Source organism: Alligator sinensis, unplaced genomic scaffold (genome assembly GCF_000455745.1).
Source record: "Alligator sinensis unplaced genomic scaffold, ASM45574v1 scaffold1614_1, whole genome shotgun sequence".
Lineage (NCBI taxonomy): Eukaryota > Metazoa > Chordata > Crocodylia > Alligatoridae > Alligator > Alligator sinensis.
In genome coordinates this window covers 74,205-98,140 of record NW_005843065.1, presented here as the reverse complement: position 1 = coordinate 98,140, position 23,936 = coordinate 74,205, and the positions used below count along the sequence as shown (strand labels likewise).

The following is a 23,936-nucleotide window of genomic DNA, read 5'->3' as shown; positions in this document are numbered from 1 at the left end:
AGCACACGTTACCCCCAGACTCTGCGGTGGGGCTCGAAAGGGGGTCTGCCAGGGCTTAGGCACCCCTGGAGAGACACATGGAGTCCGGAAGGTGGACGGGTGTAGTGAGGTGGGAGGCTCAACACAGGAGCCCCCCCCCTACTGGCCCGCCACATCCCCGTCCCCTCACCCCAGCCTGTCTGTCACTCCCTGATGCCTCCATTTTCATTTTCACTGACTGGCTTTCTTGCCTGCATTGCGTGCCAGGCCAGCCTCTGGCTTCTTCACTATTCCTTCCAACCAGGACCAGGAGACACACCAACTGCAGGTACTTCCTCAGCCTGACAAAGGGTTTTTCAACCTGAAAGCTTCCTAAGAGATATTTCTCTAACTATTCATTTTTTTTCATAATAAACATACAGACATAAAAACACAAGATAAGCTATCACACACACCACATGTAACATATATCCAACACAACATCTTTACTTCTTGCTGCCAATTCCTTTATAACAAGAAAGGCTCTGTGACAGTTCTGTCTGGCTACCTTAGATGCCGCTGGTGCTATTGCTGTTGAGCCAGCTACATTATTTTCACCTGCCATTGTTTCCAGTGGTGGCCTGGGATGAGGCTGTAGAGGAGGCAGCCTCACTGGGGCACACCGTCATGTGCAGAGGCCCTAGTGCCAGGAAGGGTGCACCTGAACACAGACACAGTGTTGCAAGCACCCATGTCATAAGTTTTACCTGTTGACAACCAGAGGGGCAGGGCCCCAGAACCCCAAGCCGTGCTGAACCTATCTTGTTGAAAGCTGGCAGGCTTTGTGGCTGCAGCAGGGCCTGGCAGCCAGGCCTACAGTGGTCCCCCCCTGGCCCCCGGCCAAGCCAGACACAGTGTCACAAACACCCATGTCATGAGTTTTGCCAGACAGAGGTGCAGGGCCCCAGAACCCCGAGCCCCGCAGCACCTATGTCATTGAGAGCTGGCAGGCTTCGTGGCCACAGCAGGGACTAGCAAGCCTGCCCTAGCAAGTTTTGACCCCACTGTGGCTTCACACATACAAGTGACAGAAGTTTGGCTCTCAAGAATTTGGCGTGCAATTTCTCTGAACCCCCTGCACCTATGTTGTTGAAACTTGTTGGGCTTCATTGTCTCAGCAGGGGCTAGCAAGCCTGCAGTTTTGACTCTGCTGTGGCTTCACACGTACAAGTGACATGAGTTTCTCTCTCAAGATGTGGGGTGCAGTTTCTCTGAACCCCCTGCACCTATCTTCTTGAAACTTGGCACACGTCCTGCCCTCAGAAGAAGCTACCATTTTTGCAAGTTTCATCTAATTATGACCAGAAATAACTAAGTTATAGCCGGTGTTGACCTTACCCATTATATCCTATGGGTGAAACATTGAAACAGGGTCGAAATGGCAAAACGTTTTGCCGGAACGAACTGGAACAGCCGTTTTGACTTGAAACAAAAGTTGAAACAGAACACTGTTCTGGTGAAATGCCGAAATGCTAGTCGAAACAAAATGCTTCTGTTTCGTACAGCCCTACTAAGCACCCTCCAGGCATCAGGCAATGGAGATGATGGTTCTTTCTTTGCCAGGCATTCGTAGGCACCTGAGATTTCAAATCAAAGAATCTATCTCAGGCAGCTCATACCTTGAGAGCTAAAATTTATTTGGGTACCTGTTATCAATGGAAGACCACAAAGAAAATCCTGATACCATAAATGCCCATTGAAAAAACAGAAAAAAGATACACACAGACACACACAAAAGGAAAACAGCAATGTGTATGTGCTACCAAGAAAATAAATGGTTATGAGCAAAACAAGACACTTCATGGAAAACACATCATTGTCTGGAAAAAAGAAATCCCAGTGGCACTCCTAACTCCTAGACAAAGGTCTTTATGTACCTTCCCAAAGAGTGGCACCCATCCCAGTGACTGACCAAATACCAGCTCAAGGAGATCATATTCTACTTGAGCTTCAGAATTTCCTTTTGGAAACTGGAATGGTTTTCCTACTAGTTTGGTAATACTAATTTGGTTTTCTTAAAATCTGTGGAATCATCTCCCTAGAAGACAGGTCATGATAATTACTGCTTAAGACATTTCATAACAGGATTGGATGATGCTTTGAGGATAATGGGGAACTACCAAGCACTGGAATCAATGAGGGGTTCTCTACACAGGTAAGAGTGCTCTGTTTGTCTTGTAACTCTTGATTTAAGCAGAGAGGTTGCCATAATGAAAACACAAAACTTGCCCCACCACCCCTTCCCCCAACCCTATGGCTTAGGTGAAGTTACATGCATGCCATTGGCCTGGTGGGATGAGAAAGAGTGCAGTTATCCCCAAACTAACACCTGCCTCTGAGAATCCACTTACCAAAAGACACATTTGCAGTAACTTTATCAGGATTTTTCAAAGTTGGGTGCTGCACTACACAGGTATAAATTGCTGGTCCTTCACCTTTATCCACCTTCAGGATGCTTTCAGTTGAGTATAAGCCATTTCCGTACACAGGGCCATTATTGTAATGGGATTTGGGTTCCTGGGCATCGTTCTTCTGCCATGAAATGCTGATCTCCTTGGGGGAGAAGCCACTAACTTCACAGATAAGTAGGATGGCAACTCTGTTTCCAGAGGCGTCTTCGCGATAGGCTTGGGAAATGGTGACTGATGGTGTTTTCCTCTGGACATCTAAATTAAAAAGGAGGGGAGAGAAGGTAAGGCCTTGGCTTTCCTGTCTAAGTTAAGAACATGGATATAGATGAAAAATATAACACTAGGCAGTGTCCAGGAAAAAATGCAGCAATAGTGGGACTGTAATGCGGTTAAGCTGAAAAAGAACCTAATATCTGAATCTTATCTGACCCAAAATTCAAAGGGACAGTGACCTCTCATTACTGCTGAAAGAAACCCCTGAACCCTTCACAACTCTGAATGAATTTTCTGACATTTGCTTTTGTAAAGGCAACAACCTCTGCCTGTTCGTCTCTCTCTTTTTCTGTATCATCTTCCTTATTATTTTTATTTGTATTTTCATTTTCCACTTCTACTTTTTCCATCTTCATGATGATTATGGCAACTATAGTGATTGTAGAGATGACAGAAATCTTGCTTCCATCATCTCTGTAATATCATAAAAAAATATAAAGCTGGAATGGATTTACAGAGGTCATCTAGTTCAATCATGTACCTTAGAGTGGGGTTGGAACTATCTAAGCCCATGATGCTCAACCCTCAGCCCATGAGGCCATGCCATCTGGCCTGTGGGTCTCTCTGTAGGTGCATAAATGTGGTGGGGGATCCATGGCAGTGTTAACTTCCACTTGCTTGCTGCCAAATTTCTGGATATGTGAGAAGCCATGTAGGCCAGATGACATGGATCTGTGCACTAGATTACACTGGTATGTGGTGGGGTCAGTATTTGGGGGTCATTGCAGTTGGATCTAATGTGCATGGTCAGGCCAGTGTGCAGCCAGATCTGATGTGCAAGATGCGCAGGCATGCATCACTAGAAATGGTTCATAGCACCAGGGCAGCAAGCTGAATCATGCCCACGGGCTGACCCCGTGCTGGATCAAGTCCACAGATAGACCCTGTGTGTAGGGTCTAGCCCTGGGACCACTCACTGAACCCATAGGGCTGGGAGATTAAGCACTGCTTTCTAACCCATCCCAGACAAATTTGCCTAACTAACTGCTCTAGCTAGTTGCTGCTATACTTAAACAGCTCTCACAGTGAGAAAATTCTTCCTAATACTAATAATAAATGCAGGTTTTTCTTGTCATTTTAGCAAATTTCTTATTGTTCTGGCACCTCTAGATAGAAGAATGACTGATCACTGTCCTCTTTATAATTACCCTGTTTATATTTGGGGATGATGATCAAAGTTCCCCATGAGGTTGATGGGCACTCATTAGCATTTGGCCAACAAATCTACTCAAGTTGAGCCTACTCAGCTGCTGAATGCTTGAATCCAAAACAACAGTACATGCCCTCTGAAATTTCCAGAGGCAGTTAAAGGATTTTCATTTTCTGACAATTTCTATAAAAGCTGGACACCTGAATATCTTGGAAATAGAGGACAAGGGGGCCACCAGAGACTTGATGTTTTATATACCCTAATCCTAGGCAATTGTTGGAGGAAAGCGATAGAAAGAGGGAGCAGGAATTTAATGCTAAAAACCAAGGGGACCAGAGGCAGATTGGGTTTGGAGGTGGGAGTGGGGGGTGCACTGGTCCAGTTGCATCTCCCTTTGATTCCTGTTCCAACCAAACTTCAAAACTAACTGTCTGGCGGTGGTAGGAGTATTTCTAGTCGAGCAGCAGGGAGAGATTCACTTGCACTGAACCATGAAGGCAATCTATCTCATTCCTTCTCAACTCTTCATATCAGGGGTGCTAAGACCATTAGAAAGGAGAAGGTCACTGACATTCCACTAATCAAGCTAGCTTTTCTTCTGCAATTTTTGTGTCTGTTAGCCAGTCCAGGTAATGTAGCTCCTATATCAGAGCCCTGCAGACTGTTTTTAACTTTAGCCAAGAACATTACCTTAGCGGCCGGAAACAACGTTAACTCAGGAGTGGAAATAACATTTAGTGAAGCACTGGATGCATTATCAAGATGGTCAAGGAGGCTAGATTTTGGTTTTTGAATCTGAAAGAGCCATCCATGTCATTCCAATGACAACAGGACTAGTGAAACCTATTTTGATTATTTTTTGCATATTTTTTGTTCTTTTTATACATAATATATAATATAGAAAATTAATGCACATTCCAATAAAATTATATTTGTTTTTCTTTCAATCTTAAACTGAATAATATAGCCCTGGACTAGTGAAGTTTCTAGTTTGTTTTTAACTGGAAAGAAATTTGTTGTATTATAAATCATGAGAGGCACCTCACTATCAATGTGCCTCTTTTCAAAACCCTATATCTACCCATGTAGAGGACAATGGGAAAATTGCACAGGTGAAAATAAAGTGGTGGCCAGTGAAACACTGACAAGATAGTTGTTAAATTATGGCCAAAGCCCTTTTGCATTATAAGAAACTAAGCACCAGCAGAACCCAGATTTGCAGGTGTGTGTAGGAGTTAAGTTACAGCCCAAGTAATGTGGGCTGGAGTTCACTTTCCCCATTTTCATGCCAGATCTACTTACTTTTCTCACTCATGGCTACTTGGTCTTTCATCTCTCCATAGCAGAGGACCTTTGCTTTGCAAGTAAATGTGGAGGTGCTGTTCCATTGCTTCAGAGTCACCTGATGGGAGCTGAGGCGGGTTTGGGTCCCATTGTTGTGGGTCTGGATACGTCCTGTATTCCCATTAGGGCTTTTTCTCCCATCCACTTCCCATGTGATGTCAGCACCACTTAAATCAGATGCCAGCACTAGGCATGTAACCAGGCCAGTGTTGGCAAGCACATCTTCATAGGATGGCTTTGTTATGTAGATGCTGGGGTAAGGAAAGTTTTTGAAACAGGCTGAAAAATGAAAAAGAGGTGCTGATGACAAAATGGCAAGTGTGGTAAAAACACATCCTTATATACAATCATAGAAAAGTATGCCTGGACAGGACCTCCAGAGGTCATCTAGTCCAACCCCCTGCAAGAGGCAGGATCATCCCTATCCAAGCCATCCTATACAAATCCATTGTCTAACCACATAGCCAACCTGGACACAACCACAAGGCATAACACCTTAACTTGCTACAGGTAAGAGAGGGGAACAATGGTGGTCAATGTCCTGCTGCTGCAAGTGTTAAAATATGCTCAAGAGATCCAAGGAAGAGGGCCATTTCCCCAGCTACAGAGGAAGGCTAAACCCCCTAAAGTCTGACGGTACTTCTCCAGCTTCATTTTACTGATCCTGTAGAGGTATCCAGATTGGTCATGTTAATTCACTGGAAACTGTCTAGAGAATTACCAAAAAACCCCCAACTACTTGACTTTAAGGACAGGTAAGAGTGCACCAAGATTTACAGCAGCCAACCTAAATCTTAAAAGCAGGGATTTGGTAACAGAAAGTCTCCTGTCTTCCTATGTCTGCACCAGGTTAAACAATGAAGAAAACTCTCTCCAATTCTCTACAATGTTCTTGTTCCACCCCCAGCAGATTACAGAATGCTGTACACACGTCCATTTGATCTGAGCTGCACCCAAAGGTGCCGCCTTTCTTGCACAGAATCATGGGAAAGTGAGGCCGGAAGGGTCCTCACAAGGTCATCTATAGGACCATCCCTAACTGAACCATTCCAGCCAAGAGCATGTCAAATCTACTTCAAAATGGAGGGATAGAGATTCCACAACTTTTCTAGGCAGCCTGTTCCAGTGCTTGACCATTCCCTGTTGTCAGAAGATTTCTCTTAATCTCAAACCTTAATTTTTTCTGCTGCAGCTTGAGGCCATTGCTTTTACTCCTATCCCCTACAGAGATGGAAAAAAACCTCATTTCCATTCTCTCCAAATCCTCAGTCTTCTCTTTTACAGACTAAATAACCCCAGTTTTTAGGTTTCTCTCAGAAGCCATGCTACCTAGGTCTCTAATAATTTTTGCTGTTCTTGGCTGTCCAATTTGTCCACATCCTTCTTGAAGCGCGGGGCCCAAAACTGGATGCAGTACTCCAGGTGAGGGCTAACCAGTACTGAATAGAGCAGAAGAATCATTTCTTTTGATTTACAAGAGACGTTCCTGCTAATAAAACCCAGTTTTCTGTTGGCTTTTTTTTTTTTTTTTGCAACAAGAGCAAGCATGCATCTCCCTCTCTCTAGCCATTTTATAAATGCATATCTATTGCATTTGTGTGTTATCTGTCACTGACATCAACAAACATCTTTCTCCCCACCTCCCTCCATCCATCCTGTATTTTCATATCCTCTATCACCCTGCTATCAATGCAGTCCCAATACTTTTGAGCAATGATGTTTTCTGATTAATTCCTGCCCTCACCTGAGCATTTGCTGGTGTTGTACATCATGTAGCCGCCTGCAATTTTAGGATGAGTCACTTTGCAAGTGTAAACATTTTCACTGTCCCAGGCTTGCTTGGTAAGCTTTATTCGGTTGTAGCCCACGTTTAACTCATTTGCATCGTCTACACGGGCAACACTCGAGCTGTACGTCTTGTCCTTCACTCCATTCACAAGCCATTCCACATTGACCTTGCCAGGGCTCAAGTTCAGGAAGAGACAAATCAGCTCCAGTGGCTTCTCTGTAGAACTATCCTCGCAAGATGGGGGCAGGATGTGAACCTGGGGTTCAGCGGTCTTTTCAGCACACACTGGAAACAGCAAGAGAAGGACATGTGAAAATGGAGTTCCAGGCTCACTTGGTGCAGATCTAGCTCCACTTTCCCAGAGATGCTTCTACACCCTACAGCATGTCCCCACCACATGGGACAAACCAACACCAGTCTCCCTCTAGAAAGATGGTTCAGATTAGACCCCTGGACCCCCACTTCCCGTGGCAGTATAACTGAGCAATGTATTTAGTCACAGAGACCTCTTTTACCTGTTTGTTTTGTTCCCATGAAATACAACCCACAAATTAGAGAATGAACCCCTTTTGAAATGAAATATTTTTCCTTTCCTTGCTATAAAAAATGTTGAAACGAAACATTTTTTTTGTTAAAACAAATTTCATTGACATTTTTGGCATTAAATATTTTTCCCTTCAAAAAGTCTAAAGAAACTCAAAAAGGGGAAAGTTTAGGCTGAAGAACAAACATTCACATTTGTTTTTGTTGTTTCTCCATCACCAGCCAAAACTTATGTTTTTTTTGACCTTTCAGGTAGCCAAAAATGCATTTTACATTATTTAATTCAGACACGTGGGGAGGGAATTTTTATTTTAGAGGATTAAACTGAACAAAACTGAACAAAAGGTCCTCAAAATGTTCTTGCCCCAAACTCCATGTGGAGAAGTGTGTCAAAGCAAGACCTTGAGGAAGTCTATGAAGATTCCCAGGGAAGGTGGGAAGACTACTTCAACCTCTGTCCTGAGTGGTTTGATTCTGCTTTTCAGCCTTGTGGGCAGGAACAAAGCTCCTCTTTGATCTGAACTGCAAGTTCAGGTTTCATTTTACTTTCCCTGGTTAGCAAAGAGTCATTTGGGGAGTGACAGGTTCTCAACAGGCCATGTTGGAAACTGTATAAAGGAAGGCCAATTGGCATATCTGCCCCACCCCCCTGTTAAGCAGGGCCTTTTTTTAGGGTTAAGGGGGCAGGGAAGTGAGCTGATATTGCCTTCATCTACAGAGAGTCCAGCATAAGGTCAACATACAATTAAAACCAAGTTTGAAAGCTTTCAGGCCACGCTCTTTTCAAAGAATTCAGATGCTAAGGAACCCAGTGCCATAATCATTCCAGCACCACAGAGAAAGTCTTCCCCTTGCATGGCCCATAAGCTCCAGGGGGGAATTTCACCCCATGGCTTTCCCTTTGTTCAGTGGGCTGACATGAAGGAGAGCTGGGGGATGCAGTTCTGTCTGCAAATGCTGTGACAGAGAATCTGAGGTCATAACTGGGCCCCAGTTTCCCCACAGGCTCAGGGAGAATAATCCAAAAGCACTCCAGAGGATTCTGGATTCCAACTAAGATGACCTCTGCTGTGCTACCCTCTCCCCATCCCCCATAAGTTAAGCACAGAACTTACAATCTGCAGGGAATGACTTGGAGATGTTTTTTCCTGAAGGTTTGTGCTCCACGTTGCACTGGTAGCTGCTGCGGCTCTGTAAGCTGCTGGAAGGGATGGTGAGCTGGCTGGTCTGGGTGTACCTTTCATTCTTGGTCTGCACAGCTGGGAAAACCTGAGTGGTCAGGTCAGAATTCCAGCTGATGGACACTGGCTCTGGGAAGTAGTCATTCACAAGGCAGGCTATGACTGTCTCTGTCTTAGCATTTTCAATTTTGGAACTGCAGCAGGAAACCATGGGGTAGACACTCGGGCCATTCTTAGATGCTGGAGGGGGGAGGAAAAAAGTTAGTGACAGGAACAACTGACAAGAAACAAGTATCTGAAAATCATGGCATTGATCATCTTCCATAACATCCTCCCCACCTGATTATATGGTTCCATGGATGCACTGAGGTTAGTTTACTGGACCAAGAACCAGGGGCTCCTGGGTCTTATTCTCAACCCCGTCACATGATTGCTGCTGTGTCATCATTGGTCTGTCCCATCCCTATCTTGGCACCTCAGTTTTTCCAAACTGTAATACTAGGATATTGATAGTGACTTTCCACTGCAGAGCAGCTTCCAAGGAATGGATGAAAACCACTCTCCACTTGGCTATTCAGCACAAAACTGGGGGAGCTCTAAGTGGAAAGGAAATGCTCTGGGTTTACTCAAGTGGAGGCGAGTAGAGGATCTAGTGTCTTTATGAGGACAAAGTGTTATGCCTGTAAGTCACAACACTAGCCAAGTCATCTTCACAGCTCCTCTAGAGAATTTAGCATCACATCACAGACATGGAGATGAACACACTGAAAAATGCGGTGGATTGGTTTGGATCACAGTCAGTGGTAAAGCCATGAAGAGAAGCCCAAAATCCTGATCCCCATTCCTTTTTGATCACACTGAAGTCATGGTTCAAAGAGGATATTTAAATGGAAGATGCACGCCATCTTCTCTGATCTCTGCCCTGGCATCTTTCCATGCAACTATCTCAGAACCCAGAGGGCCTCGAGAACATGCTCAAATTAAGGCAGGATGGAAACCAGTTATAAAGCCGTTACACATTTTCAAGCACCATCTTAGTAGCTGGTTGGCTTTTTTTATCGCATCATAAAAATGTCTATCCAGCAGTAATTACTTTGCACATGTTTCTAGTTCAAATTTATTGCATTATTAGCAGGTTTATTGAATGATATAGCTACTGTGGGACAGCAAAAAGAGACTAGAAAGCCCTTTTGGTTTCAGGGGAAATTGATACAATGAAAAACAGAGTTAGTGACAGAGGATAAAATACTCAATCCTATGTGCTCCTCCCCCTATGACATTGTCTTGCAAGAGTTAGACTCGCTTTTGTATCTTGCTTTTATTTCCTGGATATTTCCTTCTGGTGGGTTTTGCCTTAGAGAATTTAAAGCAAGATTCATGTGGGTTCCCCCTCACCACCTTCAGCTCCTCATGCAACCAAAGCTAGTGATTCAGTGGATCAAGAATTAACAGGAGACATTCTAATTCTATTGGTTCTTTCCATTCCTAATGGCTCTGAATCCAATAATAGTAAATACAATGAATTTCATTGGATATTATACTTACAGACACAATGCTTGTAACCACCAATGGCCTATAAACACTTCATAGGTTCAAAGATGTAGGGTTGGAAGGGACCTCTGCAGATCATCAAGTCTGACCCCCTGCCCTGGGCAGGAGAGAATACTGGGCTTATATGACACCTGCTAGGTAGTTATCAAGCCTCCTTTTAAAGACCCTTAAGGTAGGAGCCAGCACCACTTCCCTTGGAAGCTGGTTCCAGATCCTGGCCGCCCTGACTGTGAAGTAGTGCCTCCTGATGTCTAGCCTGAACCTACTTTCAATCAACTTGTGGCCGTTATTCCTTGTTACTCCGGGAATACATCTATCAACCTATGAAGTGTTTATAGGCCATTGGTGGTTACATGCATTGTGTCTGTAAGTATAATATCCAGTGAAATTCATTGTATTTCCAATTATTGGATTCAGAGCCATTAGGAATGGAAAGAACCAATAGAATTAGAATGTCTCCTGTTAATTCTTGATCCACTGAATCACTAGCTTTGGTTGCATGAGGAGCTGAAGGTGGTGGGGGGAACCCACATTAATCTTGCTTTAAATTCTCTAAGGCAAAAGATGCAAAAACCAAGAGATGAATGGTAAAAAGTTCATCTTAAAAAGGGACTAGAATGGAAACATAATAGCTTTGTCATCACCATATGTACTGATCTGTCTATACACACCCTTCCTTTACGTGTAGATGCCCCCTAAACATGTCCACCAGCAAAAACTCAGCACAACATCCACCACTTCCTCCTTCCCTCATGTTAGAAACTTTGGAGCCCATGAATATAAGAAAAAGTTGCAATGAGCTAGCCTAGGGCCCAGGTTTATAGTGAATTAGCTACTCCTCACCTTTGCAACTCATTCAGCTTATCCACATCTCATTGTTTTTACATAAATGTGCCTTCTGCATAACTGTCCACAGTATCTTTATTCCTCACCATCTTAGTGTTGCAGCCCACCTGAGAGTCAGGATCATTTTACCAATGGGGAAACAGAGTACAGAATCACGAAAGTGATCTGCCTGATGTCAATGTAGGAAGCAGGCAATAGAGAGCAAACTAGAATCTACATCTCCCAACTCCAATATTAATTTATCATCTGCTGGTTCATGCTTCCACAGGAGCATTTTCTTTAGATAAAATGTTGTCATTCCCTGCATATCTTTGCACCCCCAAAAGGTTAGGGCTGGCCTGAGTTTTTAGACAACAACAAAACAAAACACTATGAAATCTGGGTTAAATGGTTCTCATCTGTATCTAGGAGAAATGTTTCTCTCCTAGATAGTCTCCCATCTCCATATTACCCAATGTCAGCATTTGATGATTAAGATATAGGTGGCTGAATTGCATCTTACCTGGAACAATCCTGAGTAACTCACTCCTGGAGCAGGTGTCACTGTTCACAGCCATGCACTAGAACCCAAAAAGGTGACTTCACCTTCCAAGGATAGTCATTTAAGACTGAACAATCTCTGGAGAGATGGTCTTTCCTCCCTGGTGCACCCAACTAGTAACTATAGCAGTTTCTGTTGTTTGGGGATTCAGCAGAGCTGAAGCTGTATCATGTCTTCACTGGCCATTGGGAGAGCCTATCCATCGAAAAAAATCTCTACAATAGATTTCCCCTGCATGCATTTTGCTTTTGCTGTTTAAGAGGGAAAAAGGACTCTTTTAGAATCAAATTCCAGAGCTTTTATGGAGTTCTTAAAGCCTCATGAAGTTTAAATTTTGTGTCTGATATATATTAATCCAAAACACAACATACTAGAAGTCTCTTTGGGAAGACAGATTGATAGCATGAGATTCTGAAGCCCAGTTCTGTAGGCTTGAGAAAAATCAAACAAAGACTGTTCTCATGACCAGGAGAGATCCCTAGAAAAGCTAGAAGGGCTAAAACATCATGATACAAGAGATCAGTCTCAATAGTCTAAATTATCCTGGAGATAACCATCATATACAACCTGTGATGGTAGCCCAACATACTATAGTTGGTGTGAGTGTAACTCTACTGTTTTAAACCAGTGATGCAGAACATGGACAGGGAGTACTTAAACATAGAGTACCTACTAACATGCACTACAATGTTAATTTTGATATTCAGTGTTCCAGAAGTTTTCCAAGTATTTTTGTTTATCTATCTTTTAGTTGTTATTTCTAGGAGCTCCTGATGAGATTCGGGTTTTACTTCACTTGGTACTTACTTGGGATGTGGAAGAATGTACCTCTCAGAGACAGTTCACCACATTTAGCTGATACAAGAAATGGTTAGGAAGGAAAATGATCTGAACTACATAGGGTGAAAGCTCTTGGAGGACAGATGGCTCTTCAGGCTAACAAACAAGAGGCTTATCAAGATCCATTATAAGATGCTGAAGTCTGGAAGTGTGACTTAACAGGTAGAGGGAATTAATGACGGGAACAACTTCCAGAGAGAGGTCATTGATTCTCCATCATATACAAGTGTTCAATACATTCTGGTCATCTCTCTCCTAAAGGTAAATCTTCAGCAAAACCATGCGGCTTTAGTGTTGTGGGATATTTTTTCAAACACAAAATATTTTCCTACATTGCTGGAATTACTGAGTGAAATTCTTTGACCTGCATTACCCAGGGGGTCATACAGGTTGGATGCTTATATCCTTAACTTCTGAGTCTCCAATGCAAGGTAACTTGAAAAGTGCTTACAAGATTAAAGAATCCACAATAAACCTGTTGACATATCAGTATAATATATATCTTTATTTCAACATGAAAAATATATACAGGACAAGAAATACAAAAGTCTAATGAAAGTATGGGAGTGTGCATTTTGACTATGGGTGCCCACTCACATGCAACTTCTTGCTATAGTTTTGTATCAGTAAAGGCCGCATGTGATATAAAGCAGAGATTAATAACGCAGATGGAAGACACAGGATGGTGACTGTGCTGTAAAAGCAGGCTCACGATGCCTCAAAGAAGGAGCAAAATAAAAAGTAGCCAGAAAAATCCAGTTACATTCATGTAATGGATGTAGTCCTCTGGCTGTGGAACATCCTCAGACATTCTGCAGAGAAAAGTTAGGAACAGTCTGCATTGGTGGCTATCCTTGTATAGGAGCTGTATTGACCTGTTGGGTTCATTTGACCTGAAATGGAAACATTTTAAAATATACTTATTCCCAAGGAAACAAATTTATCAGATTTGCAAAACATCACACACTGCCAACCCCTTTTCATTCTCACACTGAAGAAATTCTTACTCATGTTGTGTCATCACATTGCTTACACTGACCATTCCTAATTTCTAGTCTATTCTCTTTTTACCACTCCTGAGACAGGAATGGAATATGGTCTTGAGAGATTTAGAGAAGATGACAATGAGATGGAGGTCATGAAATCCCTAGCTGTCTGAGGGGTTTGAGGCCATAATTTCTACACTCAACCCTTCACGTGGGTTTGGAAACCAGGACACAGTTACCAACCTTCCAGATTTCCAACATCTGAATTCATATGGATCAAGAGGGACTTGAGATTGCCTATTGAGATGTTAAATATTTTGAAAATATTAGTTCTCCTCTCTGGGACTCCAACTTGAGTGGAGAGAAAAGCTGCTATGGGACAGTGGCAAATCTAGAACAGAAGTCAGCTGTCCAGAGTCTAGTGAGACAGGGCCAGATTTTGACATCCCTTAAAACTTTAACCTCAAAGTCTCTCTCATTTTCTTCATGAACACTTAATTCATTTCTCCCCCTTTGCCTACACTCTTGCTCTCTTTACCTTGATCAAAGTAACTGTGGCACTGTAGAAAATACTCAGGATGAAGAGGATGATGAAAGTGGAGGCTGTTGCCCAGAGATTGTAGAAGTCCTCTTCGTCTGCATCCGGATATGCTTCTAGATAAGCTTTGGATAACAAATACATAGACACAGTCAGGACTAATTGGGGGTCTCTCACCTGGAGGCCCTGGAAGGATTTATCCATATTGGGACTTAAGCAAGCAAGAAGGGTATCTGTACAAGGTGGCATTTCCATATAGATCTGATGGGCTATAGTTGGGTATTTGCTAAATTCTTTAGGTTAAAGTTTTGTACGGCAACATAACAGTAGCAGGGGGTAGGTTCTGCAGTGCGGTGAACAGGGTGGTGAGGGTGCTGGTAGCTGGGGACTTCAAGTCAGAGAGACCTATGCATTTTAGGGGGAGATTTTCAAAAGCCTCCAGGGATATTTGAATGCCCAGTTCCCTTTCATTCATTCAACTCAGCCAGGGAGTCAGGGGTTACATTAGAAGCATGATATCTTCCCCATAAAATACATAAATCAACAGGAGGACACTGAGAAGACACTGAGTTAGTGGACAGACCAAAGGCAAAGTCAAAATGTCTAGAGGGGAAAAAACAAGTCATTCCCATTCCCTTACAGAACAAACAATCAGTGAAGTTTGGAGGAGCTCTTCTGGCTCCTTGGGGAAGGTGGGATGGAGATAGGCTGGTCATCACAGAGGACAGTCTGCTTGAAGAGAAAAATAGAGGACATAAGGGCATCAGGTTTCGTATCAATAGAAGACAGAGTAGCAGAAAACCAGAATGTCCTCTATGATGGCCACCCTAGATGGAGAGCCAGACTCTCAGTGCCTGTGAAGTCAAAAGCTACTCATTCAGCAGCTGAACCAAGGCTGAATTATGCCAGCCAGCCACTGACTTGGCTCTGGACTCCATTTTAGTTGTTTCTGATGCAGTGTGATAGGATCTGGAAGCCTGGACATGACACCTCTGAGGTGTGAGCCAGTTAAAGCACTCCACTGTGCCAACATCACCAACAACAGCAAAAAGCAAGATTTAACAGTTTCCTGGACTCTTTTGAAAATGCCACCCTATGTTGTTAGCACAATGTTTCTTAATTGCCCTGTAGTAAAAGTGGTGGAAGAACTTGGTTGCACTGCATTCATGTGTGAGAAAGACCAAAAGACAGACAGATAGACGTAAGCCTGGAGTTTCCAAGCCACCCTAAAGTTTTTGAATGCCATTCTCCTGCTAATTGAGAACAGAACTGAGCTGACAAGTCTTCACCAGCTTTGGAAATCTCTACATAATTTATTTATGAAGGGTGTGTCTGGTAGATAGACAATAGGGTTGAAGGTTGAAGAGGAAAGAGGGCAAGCTGCTAGAGCTGTACTCAAAGTACAATCTTTCCTGAAGGAAGGGATCAACAGTTCTGATTGTGGAAGGTATTTTGGCCTATATTGCTCCTGGTCTTTAGATATGATGATAGGGATTCTTCAGTTGCCATTGAAAACGGTTGACATGAAATAACTCATGTGAGGGGTCTCTGCATAGGTCACGCCTTATTTTGAAGATTTAAGAACTTCAACACTGCAAAGTCCCTGTTCTGGTCACCCCAGCACCAGCTTGCTCATTACTCAGCTCAGGTATCTCTCATAAAAAGAGATACACAGAAAGACTGAATGGAAGGATGGGTGATGGAAGAGAGGTGTAGGTGGGTGTCACAGCATAAAGGGTAAGCCATGAAGGTCTTTGACTCTTAGTCTTAGATCCACCACCAAAAGGAATGTCAAATGGATCTCACAAGATACAACAATGCAGGTCAAATGCTTCTCCTTTTTTCTTGGTTGACTGAACAATCTGACATTTCCTCTCTTTTCCTGCAAAGGAGCAAGACAGGGAAGAGGGGCTAATACCATGGATGACCATGGGTGGTCAAGAGCTCTTCATGTGAAAGCAGAGACTAGCACAGATGAAAGTTGTTCCTGGCACATGCCACCATGTCTCCTTCTAGCTCAGCTTGGGTATACCAGCTCCTACTTCTGTTGTGCATCTTGTGTTGAGCTCAGAGTCTGAAAAAGTTAGGTGCTTGTTGTAGGAGATCTAGATTTTCTGGTCTCCCCCCAACCCCGCCTCCCCAACTTGGCACTTTTCACCATTGGAACCAAACTGAAAATTGTGAAAATGTTCCACTGTCATATGACACCATTAGCTCATGAATCTCATTCTCATTCATTTCAAAATGAAGAGCCATTTGGGTTAGCTACTATACTTCCCATAAGTCGCCAGGGTCTCTCTTTTCTTAAGAAGAGGCAATGCCTGGCAACCTAGCATGGTTGCAGTGCATTTTGGGATATAGTCCAATGGCTAGGTCACAGAGGAAAATGGGTGCAGGAGTTCTACCAGTTACGTTTCTGCCTTAAAATACTTGGGGTTTGAACTTCTGACTAGAAAAAAATTGCTGTCAAATTAGCTCCTCGCAAAAATCCCATCAAAAGCCAACTATATGTCAACCAAGTTTGATATCAATTTTTCTCAGTATGCCCACTTTTGTATTTTCATTGATAGGAGTTTGGTCCTTAAAATAACCCCATTGAACACTCCACCTCCTGCCTGTACGTTTTCATCCTTCTTTGAGAACCTTTGTTGGCATGTGTGAATAACTTCTGCATCAGGATTTCCTTCTTTATATGCAGTTCTTTTTGTCGGTCTATTTATACTTTCCTCCCGAGTGTGTACTTACTAGTGCATTTCCCATTTTCCCTTTGAATGACCTTCCATTCTTCTGTCTACCTACTGACTGTTAATCTGCTAACTCAATACACACCCTTCAAACCACCTACTCATCTACATTCTTAAACTTCAATGTGAGTTGCTAAATCCCTGAGAAAAACCAGATTAAATGAAATATTTTGGTCACTACTAAGAATGAGATTAGAACAACTATCTAATTATTAAAAGACCTTATGAACTTATAGTCTCCTCCCTTGACCCAGCCAGTCCTTCCTGGGGGTCTGACTGGGGATGTGGCCCCTAAAAGAGAAAGGCCTCATATTCATTTTCCGATCCTTCCGGGACAACTCTTCCACACCCAGGATGTGATTAGATCTGATACAGTGGTACAGCAACTCAAGGCCTCATACACCTTTTTTAGCACTTGTAACCACTCATTAATTTATAGCTTGCGTTAAAATAGGACTATCCTAAAATGGCTTCTCCGAGTGCCATTCACATGAAGTGGACCATGAGAGATGAGGCTGTTAGGTAGACTGAGACGGGTATTATCACCTTGATGGTGAAAGTGTCAGTTTTGAGCATGTTTTCCCCCAGACCGATAATACTGGTTTTAGCATTTGTAAGGAAAAACATGGATGGACTCCAAGCTTGTAAGTGGGTGATGCTGTACCGTTGCATGCCCAGTTAGGAAATAAGTGGGACCTTTTGGAAACCTTTCATGGAAGTTACTGTTTCAGCAGTGGATAAAGATTATTGCAGAATATTTGCAGTGCTCCTTTGGGGCACCCAAAAATAGAAGCAATAGGCAAACGTTTGGTCTTATTTCCAAGGAAAGAGAGTATGATGCATTCATCATCATGATTGCGTGTGTGTATTTGTGCAGGTCAGCAAAATACCTCAGCAGGATGACTCACTCAACATGGAAAATGCCACAGTCCACTGAGTGAATCATGTGTGTTTGCCAGATGTTTTATTTCTTGGGAGATCTGAAGCCAAAAGGAGCCACTCATGTCCTAGGATGACCCTGTGGGCTTACAAGCAAGCCAAATGCCACCAGACATTATATGTGGGTATGTGAGATCTGGGTACTTCCTGTCAGTTAGTGCATTGATCATGAGAGAATAGGACAGAAGAGGCCATGCTTAAGTGCTGATTCTAGCTGTGCCACTCAGGCAGGGCAAACTGCCTACCAGTGGTCAAAAAGAGCCCCATAAACACACTCCCTCATCAGAGGGTCTACAGCGCAGATGAATTCTTTCAAGTCCCTGGCAGATCAGAATGGGGCCAGCATAAACTGATATTAATGCTACCTATTTGCTGCTTCCTAAGAAGTAAAGAGACGTCTAGACACTAACTCAAGAGGCTGGGCATATTTCCAACAAAGAAAGGAGAAAAATGCCTGAAAAACCAGAGGGAATGTAAAGGTAAGTTAAGGCAGTTTGTTTGTGACGGCTAGAAGTGCCAACAGTTCACACCATGAAGAGGGAGGAGGAGAGTCAGAGGAAGTGAGGACTCTGTGGGATGAGAAACAGATGGGATATAAAAAACCATGACTGCAGTGCAAACAAAGGGGTGCTCAAGTGCCACTGAGTTTTGGGCACTGAACACCTTTGAGAAGCCCCTCCCACCTCTGATGATACATGTTCTTTCCCCCATTCCTGGTCAGGAAAGAACTTAAGTATTTTCATTCATTTGTTCCAAAATTTACTTTATTTCTAACTTTTTTTTAAAAGATGCAGCCAACAATATTGCATTCCAGAAACATTGTTATATTCCTCGTCCATACAGCTGTGTGATGATGAGGAATTGCAGAGAGACACAGGAGACTGGGAGAAGGCATGGTGGTTAGTAGCAGGTGCTGGCAGTATCAGACATCACCAGAGACACATTGACATGGGTTGGTTTACCCGTGGACTTGTCGATGGTCTTCTGAGCCACTTGCACGGGCAATTTCTCGTGTCCCACTACACATGTGTAGGTGTGGCCAGCATTCCAGTCCTGCTCGCTGATGGTCAGGGTGCTGTAGACAAAGAAGAGCTGTGGCTGCTGGGATTCAAGGGTAGGCTTGCCAGTGGTAACTGGAAGCCCTCATTGGCTCGCCGTTCTGCAGCCACTGGACAAAGAAGTCAGGTGGGTTGAAGTCCTTCACCAAACAAGTGACTGTGGCAGATTCATGGAGGGCCAGTTGCTCAGAGGGAGGTGGCAATACGTAGATGGATGGAGCATGGCTGTTGGCAGCTGTAGAGAGAAGGGAAAGATGGAGAGGATAATGAATAAATCACCTTGCTGGTCACAAGGGAGTTCTGATTCTATTGGCTCAAGCTCAGATCTGCTCCGGTTCCTACATGGATTTTGTTTAGGCATTACTTCTAATGAGAGGATGAGTGATGATCATACTCAAGAGGAAATGAGCATTTTTATAGCTTTCATAGCCTACCACTATTAGTCATTCTGGAAGAGGCCATCTCATCAGGCCAGGGGGAGCTCACTTTGTTCACCAGCTACAGAGATTAATTGATCTTGGAACCAGAGTGGGATCATCTTCTCTGAGGTCCAGCATAACCCACACGTAGCATAGGTACATTAGTGAAATTGTGTGAAGTGACTGGTGGAAGGTCTTGTGAAGAGGTAGAATATTGGGAAGCAGAGCCATGAGATCAGCTTAGTAACCCTAGCTTAATACGAGAAAAGATAGATCATCTCTCTCCTTCCCTGGCAGGAGATTCATCACATTTGGACACCAGTCAAAGACCACCTAGATAGCCACTTCATGGGTCCATGCACAAAAATTGGGGCCAGTAAGGATTATTACAGTCTAATCTAGAGCTTATTTCAGGGGACTTCTAGCCTGGAGACTGTGTGAATGGTCTTAGGGTTGATTAACTTAGAAGTATGCCACTAGCTGTTTAACTTGGTCAAGAAGCTGAGTATGGAGCAGAGCCAAGCCTACGCAAAAGAGGTGTCACTCACCAGGTTGCTTCTGCAGGCGCTTTTCAATGGGGAAGACGAGTTCTGGGTGGGTCACTATGCAGATGTAGATGTCTTCTTTGTCCCACTCATCTGCACACACTGTGGTCGTGGCAAGCACACTGTACAGGCCATTGGGTTGCACCACGCGCTGCCCAGTGACCGTTTCCAGCACTTTCCCATTCTGTGTCATCCATGTCACATTTAACCCATCTGCAGTGGGCATGTTAATGACCTGGCAGGTCAGCTTGGCTGATTTGGTGAGATAGATGTCAGCAAAGGCAGGCGGGATTGTCTGCACATCAATACCAATGGACCCTTCTGTACCAACTGGAAGGGAAAAATTAGATGAATAAGATTTTCTTTGCTCATTTCCTAGCAGGATTTGCAAGTTTCTAGATGACTGTATTCTAATCATTAAGTGATGAGTACCCAGAACAGTCTCATTTTGAGCAAAGAGTTATGTTAAAATGAGCTATTCTTCATTTTTTTGGTCCTAAAACCTGTACTACAACTTGGTTCTGAGACTGTTCTGAAATGGGTCATGCCTCAAACTAAAGAGGCATATCTCAGCCCTAAGGGACAGATCTACTTTATATTTTTTGAGGTTTCACTCCATGACAATACCCTTCTTATCCCATTCCCAGTTCACTCACTGCTAAAATAGATGTGGGTTTCTGCCATGTGCTGAAGGTTGGCTCTGTGGGGCATAAGCTTGCTACACAAACAGGTCATGGCTATTTTACAGGGGCATGAAACAGTTGAGGAGTTTAACTTACAGCCGCACTCAAATGACTTGCTTGTGTTCCTCATCTCACTGATGTTCTTGCCGTCCACCTTGCAAGTGAAAACACTGTCAGCATTCCACTCTCCTTCGGTGACTGTCAGCTTACTGTTGAGTGTTTTGCTGATGGGGCCCACAGTGGTGAATCCAGACTTCACCAAAACCCCATTCTTCAGCCATTTCAGGGTGACATCTGTGGTACGAAGCCCCTCGACTCGGCAGAGGATGGTTGAATTTCTGAAGGGGGTTTCAAAGTCTTCTTTGGATGGGGGGTTGATAGACACAGTAGGGGGCTCAATAGCTAACATGCAAGAAAGAAAAATCAAAGGTCAGCAAATGAATACAGCACTTGGAATGCAGAATGTATGTATGTAGTCGATACTCTGTGCATGGGGTTTATATATATTCCTTGGCACCCAATGGGCTCTCTTTCTGTCGGTCATGGAACAGCTTTCTACCCCAAACCACATTCCAGCAGAGCACAGGGCTGAGTCTGGAAAGGGCATCTCCTCCATGTAAGCACTGCCTGCAATCATACGTTCTATCCCATATCCCCTCCCCACCCCAAAGCCTGGTAGCTTTCCCCTGACTGGCTATTCTAAGTCTGCCATATTAAAGTCTAGAATGGAGAAGAGAACCCAGAAATGTCCTGACTTTCACCACCCCAACCTACCTGACACACATACCTTCTAGAGGTGGGGCTAGAACCCAGGAGTCCTGGTACACCTAGGTCCCCTACTCTAGCCCACTTGACCTTACATCCTCCTAGAGCTAGGGGGATAGGACCCTGGAGTCTAGGCCCCTCAGGTATGGAACTTGAGTGCCTATGGATTTATAAGAGGTATCTCCCTATAGCAGGTAGAACTGAATGCCCTGGTGTAAGTTAATGTGCCTGTTGTCTGGAAGAACAGGTTTAAGTACTTACGGCCAGATGTCCAATCTACAGACACCTTCTGGTCTCCATTTGGGTGCTTGGCCAAGCAGATGTAGGGTTTCTCTTCTGACCAGTCATTGGCTGAGACTGATAGCTGAGTGGTAGCAGAGTAGGTCCCAACACTGCTTATGACAGGGGGGAATTTCTTGACGCCATTGGTGACATTGACGTCCTTATTATTGAGCCAGGAGAAAGTGATCGACGCGGGAAGAAAATCCTTGGCCAAGCAGCCCACAGTGATGGACTCTTGAGGTGTATCAGTCCCACAAGATGGGATGAGTGGGAAGAGAGTCGGGGCTTTTGGAGTCTCTGAAGAGCAGAAAAATAAAAGGGGAGGGAATGTGGAGGAGTGGGACAAGAAAAAATGTTAAAACAAATACCATCATGGTGACTGGTGGGAAGCTGTTGTATTTAAACACCTGCCACTTGGTTAGGAGGAATAGAAATGCCAGTGTTGCCCCATGTTCTGTGAGTCGCATCATCCTGGGGCAAATAACACACAGAGCAAAGAAGACCAGAGAGAATTCCTTTTGGCAAAGCTCCTATTCAGAAGGTCTTGCTCTCTGTGGTAGGCACGTTGAACCACCTGGTCCTCATAAATATATAGAACCAGTGTCCTTTGTTTATTGATATCCTATTCCTACCCCATTATATATATGGACCAGGTATCATGGTTGCTTAAATATTTAATCTTTCCAAAGAGCAGAAATCCCTAAGCATTAACCATACTCCAGTTGAAAAGCCAAGCATTCACCCCAAAGCTTCTTGGTGACCCCACCAGAAGAACAGGCACAGGGATCCATCCTCTCTGCCTCAGGGTCAGGGCAACAGGCCAGCTGGGTCTGAATCAAGGTATTAAACATACTCCTTGCCCCTCTCTAGTGCTCAATCACATGCTTTTATTTGCCCATCAGACAGCAACTGTAACTGATGAAGCCAGCCTAAGTACAATGAGATAAAAAAACCCAAAATAATCCCTGGGGTTTTGCAATCTTGCCTTTTCTTCCCACATGGGATGGAGCCACCAAGAACTGGTACCACAGGAGTCCAGCCATGGGATGGTAGAGAAAACAGACCCAGCTGAAAGGAAACCAACACCATGGGGCACCCACCCAGAGCCCTTTCACTCACCCCAGAGCACGACCCAATCAGGAAGGAATTGGCACCAGGGCCCCCTCCTCCCTGACCCAACCCTGCACCAATTCACAATGAGCTAGGGCGGAAGCCATACTAATGGGAACCAGAACTCCATTCCCAGCTGGGGTGCTTCTCCAGAATCAGCTAAGGGCACAGCCAGGCAGACTGGACCTCTGGCTGTGCACCCGTCCCAGAACTGGGAGCTGGTTCAGAACCACCATGTGACATGCAGAGTGCTGGCTCCTCTCTGCAGCTGGATGCTAACAGTAGAGCAGTGAGCACAGGTCAAGCAGAACTGGAACCCCATAGTCAACTTGAAGCTAGTAACACATGGACACAAACACCCTTCCCTTTGTCCTCTGCAGCCTAGTTCTGACACCAGGTGGGGGGTGGGGGGAGGGGATCCAGGACCCTACCCGTAGCTTGGTATTAGATCTGGTACCATGGCAGATCCAAACCTGCCACACCCTAGTTCCAGCCACCACCACCCCCAGCCACCACCACCACTGGCTTGGGGAGTGGTGGTGGTGGCTGGGACTAGGAGTGAATGCCGTAGACGACTCTAAACCAGCTGGGATCAAACTGGAGAACTCAGAGCTGGCACTAGAGGGAGCTGGTACTGCACAGCGTAGGACCCGTTTTCCTTATACTGTATAGACCTGGCTGGGAGGCATAGCTCGGTGCTATAGCTCCACAGAGGAATCTACCAGGCAGGAGCCAATACATACCTGTGTCCTGACTACCTGCAGCAGATTTGGAACCAGCTGGGCTTGGATGACCCTTGAGCTGTTCAGAACCATCTATCAGTCTTCCAGAGCTTGGGAAATGAACTGATCATGCCCAGCTTCAGTGAGAGGGAACTAGTACTGCTGGGGACCAGGGCCATCTCTTCAGCCTGGTGCCAGCTCAGATTGAGTCACTACAGCCCAGCGCTAATACAGAACCAGCCCAGCTGGTACTTTGGAGACAATTACCTGCTACCCAGGGATGCTACAGAGCCAGTTAGCAAGGAACCCAGTACTGGTACCACAGGGGACCCAGACCCACCATGCTGATACAGAACCAGCTACTGGGAAGCTGGTTTTGGAATGACTCTGATCCCTTGCAGCCGCGGGCTAGCATAGAACTAGAGAGGGGCAACTGGGCCAGCTTGGTTGCTACGGAGGGACCTGGACCTACCCACAGACCAGTGCTGCAACAGAACCAGGTAGGGGGGAAGCCGGTACTGGTAGCTGGGGGAAGGACTGGTGCTATAAGGGGTCAGGGTCCATGCAGCCCAATGCTGGCACAGAGCTAGTAAGAGGTAGTGGGACTTGGGACCAAAAACTGGGACTAAAGGCAGCTCAGTGCTCCTATGGAACCAGC

The 23,936-nt window shown here is 44.5% G+C and overlaps 2 gene segments (V, D, J or C); both read right to left on the bottom strand.

Moving 5' to 3' along the window:
- The window catches only part of LOC102369004, a 49,756-nt gene that overhangs the window by 14,172 nt on the left and 11,648 nt on the right, over positions 1-23,936 (bottom strand). The window contains 4 exon segments of the C gene segment in view: positions 2,370-2,684; positions 5,155-5,475; positions 6,941-7,270; positions 8,644-8,949. Of these exon segments, the coding sequence occupies positions 2,370-2,684; positions 5,155-5,475; positions 6,941-7,270; positions 8,644-8,949 (1,272 nt within the window).
- Positions 13,037-23,936, bottom strand: part of LOC102367990 — a 21,206-nt gene continuing 10,306 nt past the window's right edge. Inside the window, 6 exon segments of the C gene segment in view lie at positions 13,037-13,380; positions 14,012-14,136; positions 18,657-18,987; positions 19,720-20,046; positions 20,496-20,801; positions 21,426-21,743. Coding sequence covers positions 13,372-13,380; positions 14,012-14,136; positions 18,657-18,987; positions 19,720-20,046; positions 20,496-20,801; positions 21,426-21,743 — 1,416 coding nt within the window.